The sequence below is a fragment of the Antennarius striatus genome, chromosome 20 (assembly GCF_040054535.1).
Source record: "Antennarius striatus isolate MH-2024 chromosome 20, ASM4005453v1, whole genome shotgun sequence".
In the NCBI taxonomy this organism is placed as follows: domain Eukaryota; kingdom Metazoa; phylum Chordata; class Actinopteri; order Lophiiformes; family Antennariidae; genus Antennarius; species Antennarius striatus.
The window spans coordinates 1,138,229-1,146,619 of NC_090795.1; the positions used below are offsets into that span (position 1 = coordinate 1,138,229).

At 43.9% G+C, this 8,391-nt stretch overlaps 2 protein-coding genes across 5 annotated transcripts; one reads left to right on the plus strand and one right to left on the minus strand.

Annotated features, from left to right (window-relative positions):
• Positions 1-6: 6 nt before the first annotated feature.
• Positions 7-1,060, plus strand: ccl20b (chemokine (C-C motif) ligand 20b). Its single transcript, XM_068304412.1, has 4 exons — positions 7-266; positions 365-467; positions 623-697; positions 784-1,060. The coding sequence occupies exons 1-4, from the start codon at positions 188-190 to the stop codon at positions 851-853; spliced, it is 327 nt and encodes a 108-aa protein (XP_068160513.1). The 5' UTR covers positions 7-187; the 3' UTR covers positions 854-1,060.
• Positions 1,061-1,560: 500 nt separating this feature from the next.
• Positions 1,561-8,362, minus strand: LOC137587509 (toll-like receptor 13). Of its 4 annotated transcripts, XM_068303957.1 has the most exons (5): positions 8,236-8,362; positions 6,678-6,832; positions 3,682-6,249; positions 2,717-2,834; positions 1,596-2,123 (listed from the first exon to the last, which is right to left on the minus strand). In XM_068303957.1, exons 3-5 carry the CDS (start codon positions 6,206-6,208, stop codon positions 1,880-1,882), a joined length of 2,889 nt encoding a protein of 962 aa, XP_068160058.1. In that variant the 5' UTR covers positions 6,209-6,249; positions 6,678-6,832; positions 8,236-8,362; the 3' UTR covers positions 1,596-1,879. The 4 variants fall into 4 exon arrangements, 3 of the variants coding, with proteins under 3 accessions (XP_068160059.1, XP_068160058.1, XP_068160057.1); XM_068303958.1 differs by lacking the exon at positions 8,236-8,362 and having other exon boundaries at positions 1,561-2,123; positions 3,682-6,286; positions 6,678-7,025; XM_068303956.1 differs by lacking the exon at positions 8,236-8,362 and having other exon boundaries at positions 6,678-7,025.
• Positions 8,363-8,391: the final 29 nt, after the last annotated feature.

An 8,391-nucleotide genomic window follows, 5' to 3' on the forward strand; every position in this document is an offset into this window, starting at 1 on the left:
CACACCTTTGTTCTCGCCTACGAGGAGGCGTGTCTTCCTGGCGCCCGTCCAAACCTTCGCGCGTGTCGTTTCACAATCGGGCAACGCCCCCGAGGCCGCTCTACTTAAGGCGAGCCGCTCACCTTGAGCGTCAAACAAACTCGCCTCGGCTTCTCCGGCGTCGATCTGCAGAACGAACAAACTCGCCATGACAACCAGCGTTCGCCTCGTGGGAGCGGCGTGCTTCCTCCTCATCCTCAGCAGCTTCATCGCCGGCGGGCGGACAGGTGAGTCCGGCGCAGGTCGCCTCACGGCTTTTAATTAAAAAAAAAACATATTTCATTCATTTTGTTTTTTTAAACTTTCGGCGCCGTTTCTTTCACAGCGAGCTGCTGCCTGAAGTACGTCAGGCGCCCGTTTCCATGCCAACGGCTACAGGACTACGCCATCCAGACCATCACGAACTCCTGCGACATCAACGCCGTCATGTGAGTCCAGTTTGAACCCAAGTCTTGCTGCAAAGTTCTAGACAGATGAATGATTGGATGCTAACGTTGGCGGCTACATGTGGGCGGGCTTTCCTGGGTCACATGACCAGGATCAGTCCTTTAGACTGACAGGTGATCTCTTTGTGGATCCACAGATTCCAGGTTCTGGGGCGGTTCGTTTGCGCCGACCCGGCGGCCAGCTGGACCCTCAGGGGGGTGGAGTGTCTCCGGTGAGCATCCGACGCGCCTGATTGGCTGCTTCACACCTGTCCGACGCTCACACCTTCACTTCCTGTCTTCTTCTTCTCTTCTGCAGAAACCGGAGGAGAAAAATCACACAATCCAAACCTCAAGGGTACGAAAAGGACGGGAAGATCTCAGCTTGAAAACCGACGATAACCAGAAAATCTGGATTTAAAGCACTTTTACCTTTAATGTGACTTTTGTTTATTTGTTTTTTTCCCTTTTAACTGTTGTTTTTGTGAATGTGAGTAAACAGTCGACTATAAGCTGTAGCAGTAGGTTTGCGTTGTAAAAGAGATGAAGCTCTTTTATGTTTTGAAGAAGTTTTGAATGTCAAATAATTTATTAAATTCTTGGTTTAATATTAATATTTGTGTCTTTGTTTATTTTCAAAATGAAGCTCCTCCTACTTTATTTACTGTTGTTTATTATTTTTCTGCAATAATGTATTGAAGGTTAACCCCGTCCGCTGCAGATGCTCCACATGAGAAAAAAACAAAACACCCTCCTCTTTTTTCTGACTCCGCCTACCAGGAAATATTTCATGCACAGCACCAATCAGATTCCTGGCTGGTTGTGACATCATAGCTTCCGGGGGCGGAGACATTTCTCCTGTTTGAACTGCCCACACACTTGAAACCAAACCCACACCCACCTGCAGAGAGGGGTGTGGCTAGCTGGAAGGTATTTTAAAACCACAGAGATAAACAGGCATCCCATAATATTAATAACAATAATAGTAGTAATGATAATGATGATGATAGAAGTATTTACAATTAAAACTTGCTATCCAAAGCTGTCTGAATCAAAATAAAATGTTAAATTTTTTCAAATTTGGAAGTAAAATCTAAAATGTTTTGATTAAAACTATTGGAATAAAACGATTTTGTTTTAATTCCGTTGATGGAATCATGTTTACAGTTTATTTCTTACATGAGGGTAAAAACAGAATCAGATCAAAGCTTTTTTTTTCTTGTTGTAATTTTAAACCACATGTTGTAAACGTAATAAATCTGGTGCGACTGTTCACACTGGTTTCACACCGGTCAGGAATCACATCTGATTCTGGATCACGTCAACGTATCCCAGAAATCAAAGCAGGCCGACGTGAAACAGCTGATAAACATATTTAATACTAAAACTCCGCTGGTCGATTTCGACCAATCAGCTCACTCCTGCCTGTCCACCACCGTCAGGTGGAGCCGCTCGTCCTCGCGGTTCTCCCCGGACCTCAGGGCCAGGCGGAGTTTCTCCCAGAACACCTCGGGGTGCTCCTGCGCCCTCGGCCAGCTGATGTAGGTCTTCCTCTTCAGCAGCTTCTTCATCCGGTAGAGGGGGGACAGCCGGCAGGTGGGAATGTCCTCCAGGAAGACCAGGATCAGGACGTCCTTCTGCTCGTCGAACAGCCGGAAGCTGAAAAGAGACGCGCCGAGTCAGCGCTTTCAAAGTGATCCGATTGTTCACACGGAGCCCAGTGGAAAAACAGTTACGATGCGGTTGATTTGAAATTAGCATGTCACTTCCTGTTTAACTTTTTCCTTTACACCTGCCGCCTTTGTGGTTAACCCCGCCCCTTTGATTGCTGCAGTTTCACCTGCGGTGGCATTGGCTCCCCGCCCGACAGGATTGCCGTGTGCGACGTCACGCCCCACGCTGGAAAGTTAGCAGCCAATCAGGGTGGAGGATAACAAGGCAAGGCTGTCGCGCGTCACTGGCTGGGTCACATGACTGAAGCTGAGACTGTCAAAAACTTCTATTGTGTCATATGATCGAAACAATGATATCATCATGGGGGGTCCTATTGGAGTTTGGACCGGCTTCATGTGAAGTTCAGCAAGTAAATAATTTTATTGTGTTTTTTTATATCGTTGCTCAGCAAAAAGTAAAAAGATTTCCGCACTTTTTCCGCAGTTTTTAATTTTCATCAGAACCTGATTCCCACTGAAAGATGCGGTTGGATCCACGCTGGCGTACAGTCAGTTGACCCCTGACCCCTGACCCCTCACCTGGCCACCTGGATCTCTCTGGAGCACCACTCGCTCTCCAGGTACCGGCGGCTGATCACACAGATGGTCTTCCTGCTTCCATAGATGGCGTCTGTGATGTTGTCGATGATGGGTTTACCTGAAGAAGAAGGGGAAGAAGAAGGGTACCACAGTGCCACCTTCTGGAGTAAGGATGGAAGTACAACTGAAGGTACAGATCAAGTTAACGAGACAAAAAAACAACTATAGGACAAAATTCAAAGGATTCAACTCAGAATTTATTGTGAACTTCCAAAATTGAACAGCTAGTGATGGATCTGGTTCTTTTTCACCAGTTTGAGAACAAATCAGACCAGCATGCTTTCAAAAACTGAGTTGTAAATCTTTGGAAACGTCCACCAGAGGAACAGCAACACTCAATACTTTCACAAATCGGTTGGATAAATACTGGAAGGACCATCCGATGAAGTAAAACCGGAAAGTAGAAGAAGAGCCTCAACCAACATGAAGCTCATCTCACGAGATCTGGGCACTGAGGTATCCAACCTGCACCCAGAATCCATTTAAGGTAACAAGGTAAGAACTACTTTACCAAATTTAATCAAAGACCTTTAACCCTAACCCTAACCATGACCCTAACCGAGAACCTACGAGAACTGTGTAGGTTCTCTCTTATCCAGGTCATGGTTCTACAAAGCTGTTTAAATCAATCCGCTGGACTTCAAGAAACTGTCTTGAAGACATTTCACCTCTCATCCAACAGGCTTCTTCAGCTGTAGTGAGAACTTCACAATAAAACTGAAGAAGCCTCTTGGATGAGAAGTGAAATGTCTTCCAAGAAATTTAAAGTCTAGTAGATTGATTTAAACAGCTTTGGATGTCTTTGGGCAATTTGTGTGTAACCCTGTAAGAGTCTGACGGACCAACAACTAGCTAATTAACTATCTAACTAACTGTGATCTGCTCATGGGTAATGGCGGTCTTACCTGGCTCGAAGTCACGGTGGTGGAGACATAACCTCCAACCCTGCTCTCCTTCCAGTTTGGGCAGCAACTCTCCGACGACCCACGGCTCGTCATGGGCATTGTAGGAGACGAAGGCGTCGTACTGATTCAAAATCTTCTTGTTTTTATTCTTGGTATCAAACAGCAAAGCCAAGAAGAAGTAGTAGGCGTACGTCAGATGCCACCGCAGGAAGTGGTAGGTGAAGGACGCTACCAGAAGGAGGATGGTGGCACAGGTGGTGGAGATGAAGCAGATGAATTCGGTGTCGACCACACAGAAGTGAATGTCAAAGTCCAGCAGTTTGGTACCTCGCAGGTCTGAAGGGTAGTTACACTCAAAGTTGTAGGCGTCGAAAACTTGGGTGCGGTTGTTTTCTCGCACCCACCGAATGAACCAGGCGTTATCGCAGTCACAGAAGAAGCTGTTTCCTTGGATGTCCACATACTCGAGGGCTGGTAAGGACTTGATCACGTCCTCACTGATGACCGAATACGTGTTCTTCCTCGCCTGCATGAACCTCAGTTGGGTAAGGTTGGCGTCTGTCAGGAAATCCAAAGATCTAAGGGTTATCCTTGACATGTAGAGATTTTCAAGACTCTGGATTGGGTAGAACAACTCCGGAGAGAGGTCGCTGAGCTCATTGGAGCTGATGTCCAGCGTTTGCAGTCGAGGCGTATGACTGAACATGCCGTTATTCAGGGTTAGGAGCTGACAGTTCCTGGTACTGAAATACAAAAGGTTGGTGAGACCTTGCAGGATGTTGGAGGGCAGCGAGGACTTTCCTCTCCGGTGTTGGGAAAGCAAGACCAAGTTCTCCAGGTGGGACAGCCGAGAAAACGGTGGATGAACCAAAGGTGAGCTGTCATCGTATCTGATGTGGTTTGTCCTCAGATCCAAGGTCCTCAGATTGATCAGATCATCGAAAACCCCGTTTTGTATTTGGTGTTTGTTGAGTTCATTGGACTGCAGCTGAATACTTGTGAGGTTCGTCAATCCGAAGAAAGACCCGTTTACCAATATGCTTATTTGATTTTGTTGTAAAAACAAGTTCCTGAGCGACGCTAAGCCCCCGAATTCGCCCCGTTTAATGGCGGTGAGCTTGTTGTCATTCAGATGCAGCTGCTGAAGTCTTGGCAAGAACTTTCTGAAAGCACCATTTAATATGGAGATGCTGTTGTTGTGCAGCTTGAGAACTTCCATCTTAATTAAGTCCTTGAAAACACAATCTTTCAGAACGGAAATGGAATTCTGTTGGAGGTACAACTTCCTGAGGTTCGTCATGTTGGTGAAATTGTGGCAACCGACTTCGCTGATTTTGTTACCGCTGAGATCCAGTTTGACAAGATAAGGCAGGACCTTCACGGCAGAGGGGACGGACGAAAGTCGGTTATAACTCAAAGTCAAGCTCTGTAAACCCGAGACAGACGCAAAGGTATTGTCTTTGATGTCTTCTATGTCGTTCTTGGATAGATCTAAGTCGGTGACGTTGACACACAGTTGGAACAAAGTCGGGTGTACGAACAAGAGTTTGTTGTGTTGCAGTTGGAGTTTAGACATGGTCGGGATGGTGCAGGAGATGTTGATTATCTCCGCTAGATTGTGCCGCATTCCGTTCATCTTCAGGAACGTCAGAGAGGAGTTGACGCTCCCCAGGAGTCTCCCCATGCCATCGACGTCCAAGTTCAACTCGCTGATATCAAGACTCGACACTTGACTTAGAAAATTCTTGCTGCCCACCTTCAGTTTCATCTGTGTCTTTGTGCGAGTTTGTGCGAGGTAAAATGAGGTGAGGTTTGGAAAAATGTCCGACGTGACCCCAAAAAAAACCAGCGGGTTCTGCGACAAATCTAGGGAAGTGAGTGCCAGAGAGTCGTTCGTTATCATCCCCGATTGAAAGTCCTTTAAGTCGTTCTTCTTGAGCGATAAAACTCGTAGCTTTGGCAGCTGCTGTACTACAAAACGAACTTTTATTAAGTGTTGGAGTCTGTTGTTGGAGATGTCCAGAAATGTCAAGCTAGTCAGGGCCTTGAAACACGAGGACGCTAGCTGCCTGATACTATTCCCACATACTCTGAGCTCCGTCAGGTTGTTCAAACCATCGAAAAGATTGTCCTTAAGCCCACGAAGGTGATTATTATTCAGATTTAACCTCTTGAGAGAAGTCAGATTAGCAAATGCATAGGAATCTATCTGTGAAATCAAATTAAAGCTTAGATCTATTTGTTCCAAAACAGGCAAATTTGTGAAATCTGAGACTTTTATTTTGGAAATTTTGTTTGAAGACAAGTCGAAACCGGTCACCGTTGATGGGATATCATGAGGAATAAACCTGAGTCTCGGCTCAGTCCTGGAACATATGGCGTTATCCTCGCTGACTCGGCAAAATCGGAGTGAAAATCCTGCGACTGGAAAAAGAAAAGTGTCGAAATTTATCCAAAGGAAAACAAGCCTGAAAAACTTTGAGCCGGTTTTTGGTGTCCTTTTGTCTTTTTTCCCTCCAAAATCCATTCTGAAATCTTCATCCACCCAACGAGGAACCGCAGGTTCTCCTGAAGATTAAACAAAGAGCGTTGACAGAATCAGCACCTGAACCAGAACCAGAACCAGAATTGCCTCTATCAAATTTCATTCAAATCCATTTTATTTTGCAATGTTAAAGAAAGAAAACAGATTCAATTTAAGATTTCAATTTAAGTTCTGTAGCAGCTTTTAAAGGAGATCACACAAATAAATTAAGTTAAATTAAATCAAATTAAATTAAATTAAATTAAAAGACGGTCTGACACTAACTAGAAACATATTATTCGCTTTATGTAAATTAAACACAAAAATCGAGCCGGACGGAGGAAACATGTTCCTGAAATACGTTTATCTATAGGTACATTTGAATTCTGCCAATCAAAACCTTCGGTGAAGTTGTGTATTTTTTGTGTAAACAGATAAACAAACATAGACGCTAACGGTTCCTGATACTTACAGCACCTCCAGCTGCTATTGATCCTCTGGTGTTCGAGATGTTCGATCTCCTTCTGTCTCCAGTCGTGACGTGAGGAAGTAAAACCAAAGGAACGGTATAGTCTTGTTTCCTTCTCATCGTTGGTGACGTCTTCACTTTTTTTGTCCTATATTCATCTGTTTTGGAGAAAATTTTAGAAAAGGGAATAAACTATTTTTTAAAACTGCTCCAGGTCAGAACCAATCATAACCTCATGTCGAGTTTGTTGACCATAAATACATCTTAGATAAACGGTAATCACACAAACATTAAATCTGATTCCCCTTTCACTTCTTTTTTTTTTTTTTTTAATGCTTGTGGTTTGGGTGTTTTCCTCTTGGGTCTGACTTCCTCTTCTCCGGTCCTGGACCGGAGAAGAATTGACTGTCATTAGAAGAATTAACTGTCTCGATTCTAGAGCGCCCCCTAGGGGAACTACAACCACATTCACAATCTGATTGGACAAAAAATAACACAGGGATGTTTTAGTCTAACTAAAAGAGAAAATAAATGCAGATGTACGAGTTTGAGAAAACCAAGTACAGTTGGTTCATGTTTAAAAGTAAATAAGAAGCAAACAACAAACGTAAACAGGCTTGTTTTTATGTCAGACTGGGAAACTTGAGTCCTGATCCTCAGTCGTTGGTTCCTTCTTTCAGTTCTGATGTTGTTTCAGTTCAGGATCTCGTCACAGTCTTGAGTTCCATTGGGTAAACCCCGTCTTGGTTAACGTCCGAAGTTTAATAAAACACAATTTAACGTAAAAATATGAGCAAAAAACCCAAGATTTTTATTAATTAACATGATATAGAATTTAACTGAAAACAAGTAATGAAAATCTTTATTGTTTTCCAGAAATCTGAACGTTTCTACTTCCTCTCCTGTCATTGGGGGATGTTTCCACTAGAGGTCAGTGAAGAGTCGAACATCAAGCCTGGCTTGAATAGTAGCGACGCTGCCCCCTATGGTTCCTGGTGGTACTGCACGGGTACGTCTGATTCGTTTTGTTTCAGAAAATGTGCACAAATATGGATGAAATAATCTGGATTAAAGGCTTCAGACGGTCAGAATAATTAAACATTTAGTTTTGTTGGAGCTCGACCCGGTTCCACTTCTGAGCACTGGAGGGAATCGGTTCAGTTTTTTACATTTTTTTTACAAACATTTTTAATGAAACCTTCAATGATAAAGTGTAAAACAGTCCTGAATCCACCCTTCCTGACTTGGTTGATGCAGAACCACTTGTCACCAGCAGAGGTCTCTGTTGGGCCTTCTATATCTTTTATATATTCATGTAGATATATTTTGCATATTTATTCGATATAAAACTGAATTAAATATATTTCAACATTTGTTTGTTTTCAGGACTTTTTCTAGCTGCTCCTGTTTTTTATCAATGCTTTCAAAAATAACAAAATCGAACGCAATTCTTCTGAATATTTAATCGATCCGTCCTCTTGCGCCCGGACCCTGTTACCATGACGACGGCTTAGCTAAAAGTGCTAACTTTTCTCAGCGTTGCGAAAAAATCTTCACGTACCTGAGAGATGTAACGTCGTCCTGCACCAGCAGGGGGCGTGTCACTCCTAAAAAAAAAAGTTTACGGTTGGCGTCGTTTGGGGTTGTGCTGCCCCCTGGTGGTGGAAAAACACAGGTACCGCAGGGAGAGAAAGATCGCGTGGATCTGTCGCTCCGG

What these genes read in the sequence shown, in the direction of transcription:
- ccl20b (XM_068304412.1), top strand. Translation starts at nt 188, where the DNA reads ATGACAACCAGCGTTCGCCTCGTGGGAGCGGCGTGCTTCCTCCTCATC. An exon ending in CATCGCCGGCGGGCGGACAG is followed by an intron (nt 267 to 364) that starts GTGAGTCCGGCG and finishes TTTCTTTCACAG; the next exon opens with CGAGCTGCTGCCTGAAGTAC. An exon ending in AGGGGGGTGGAGTGTCTCCG is followed by an intron (nt 698 to 783) that starts GTGAGCATCCGA and finishes TCTCTTCTGCAG; the next exon opens with AAACCGGAGGAGAAAAATCA.
- LOC137587509 (XM_068303958.1), bottom strand. Translation starts at nt 6,208, where the DNA reads ATGGATTTTGGAGGGAAAAAAGACAAAAGGACACCAAAAACCGGCTCA. An exon ending in CCACCGTGACTTCGAGCCAG is followed by an intron (nt 2,835 to 3,681) that starts GTAAGACCGCCA and finishes CTTCTTCTTCAG; the next exon opens with GTAAACCCATCATCGACAAC. An exon ending in AGAGAGATCCAGGTGGCCAG is followed by an intron (nt 2,124 to 2,716) that starts GTGAGGGGTCAG and finishes GTCTCTTTTCAG; the next exon opens with CTTCCGGCTGTTCGACGAGC.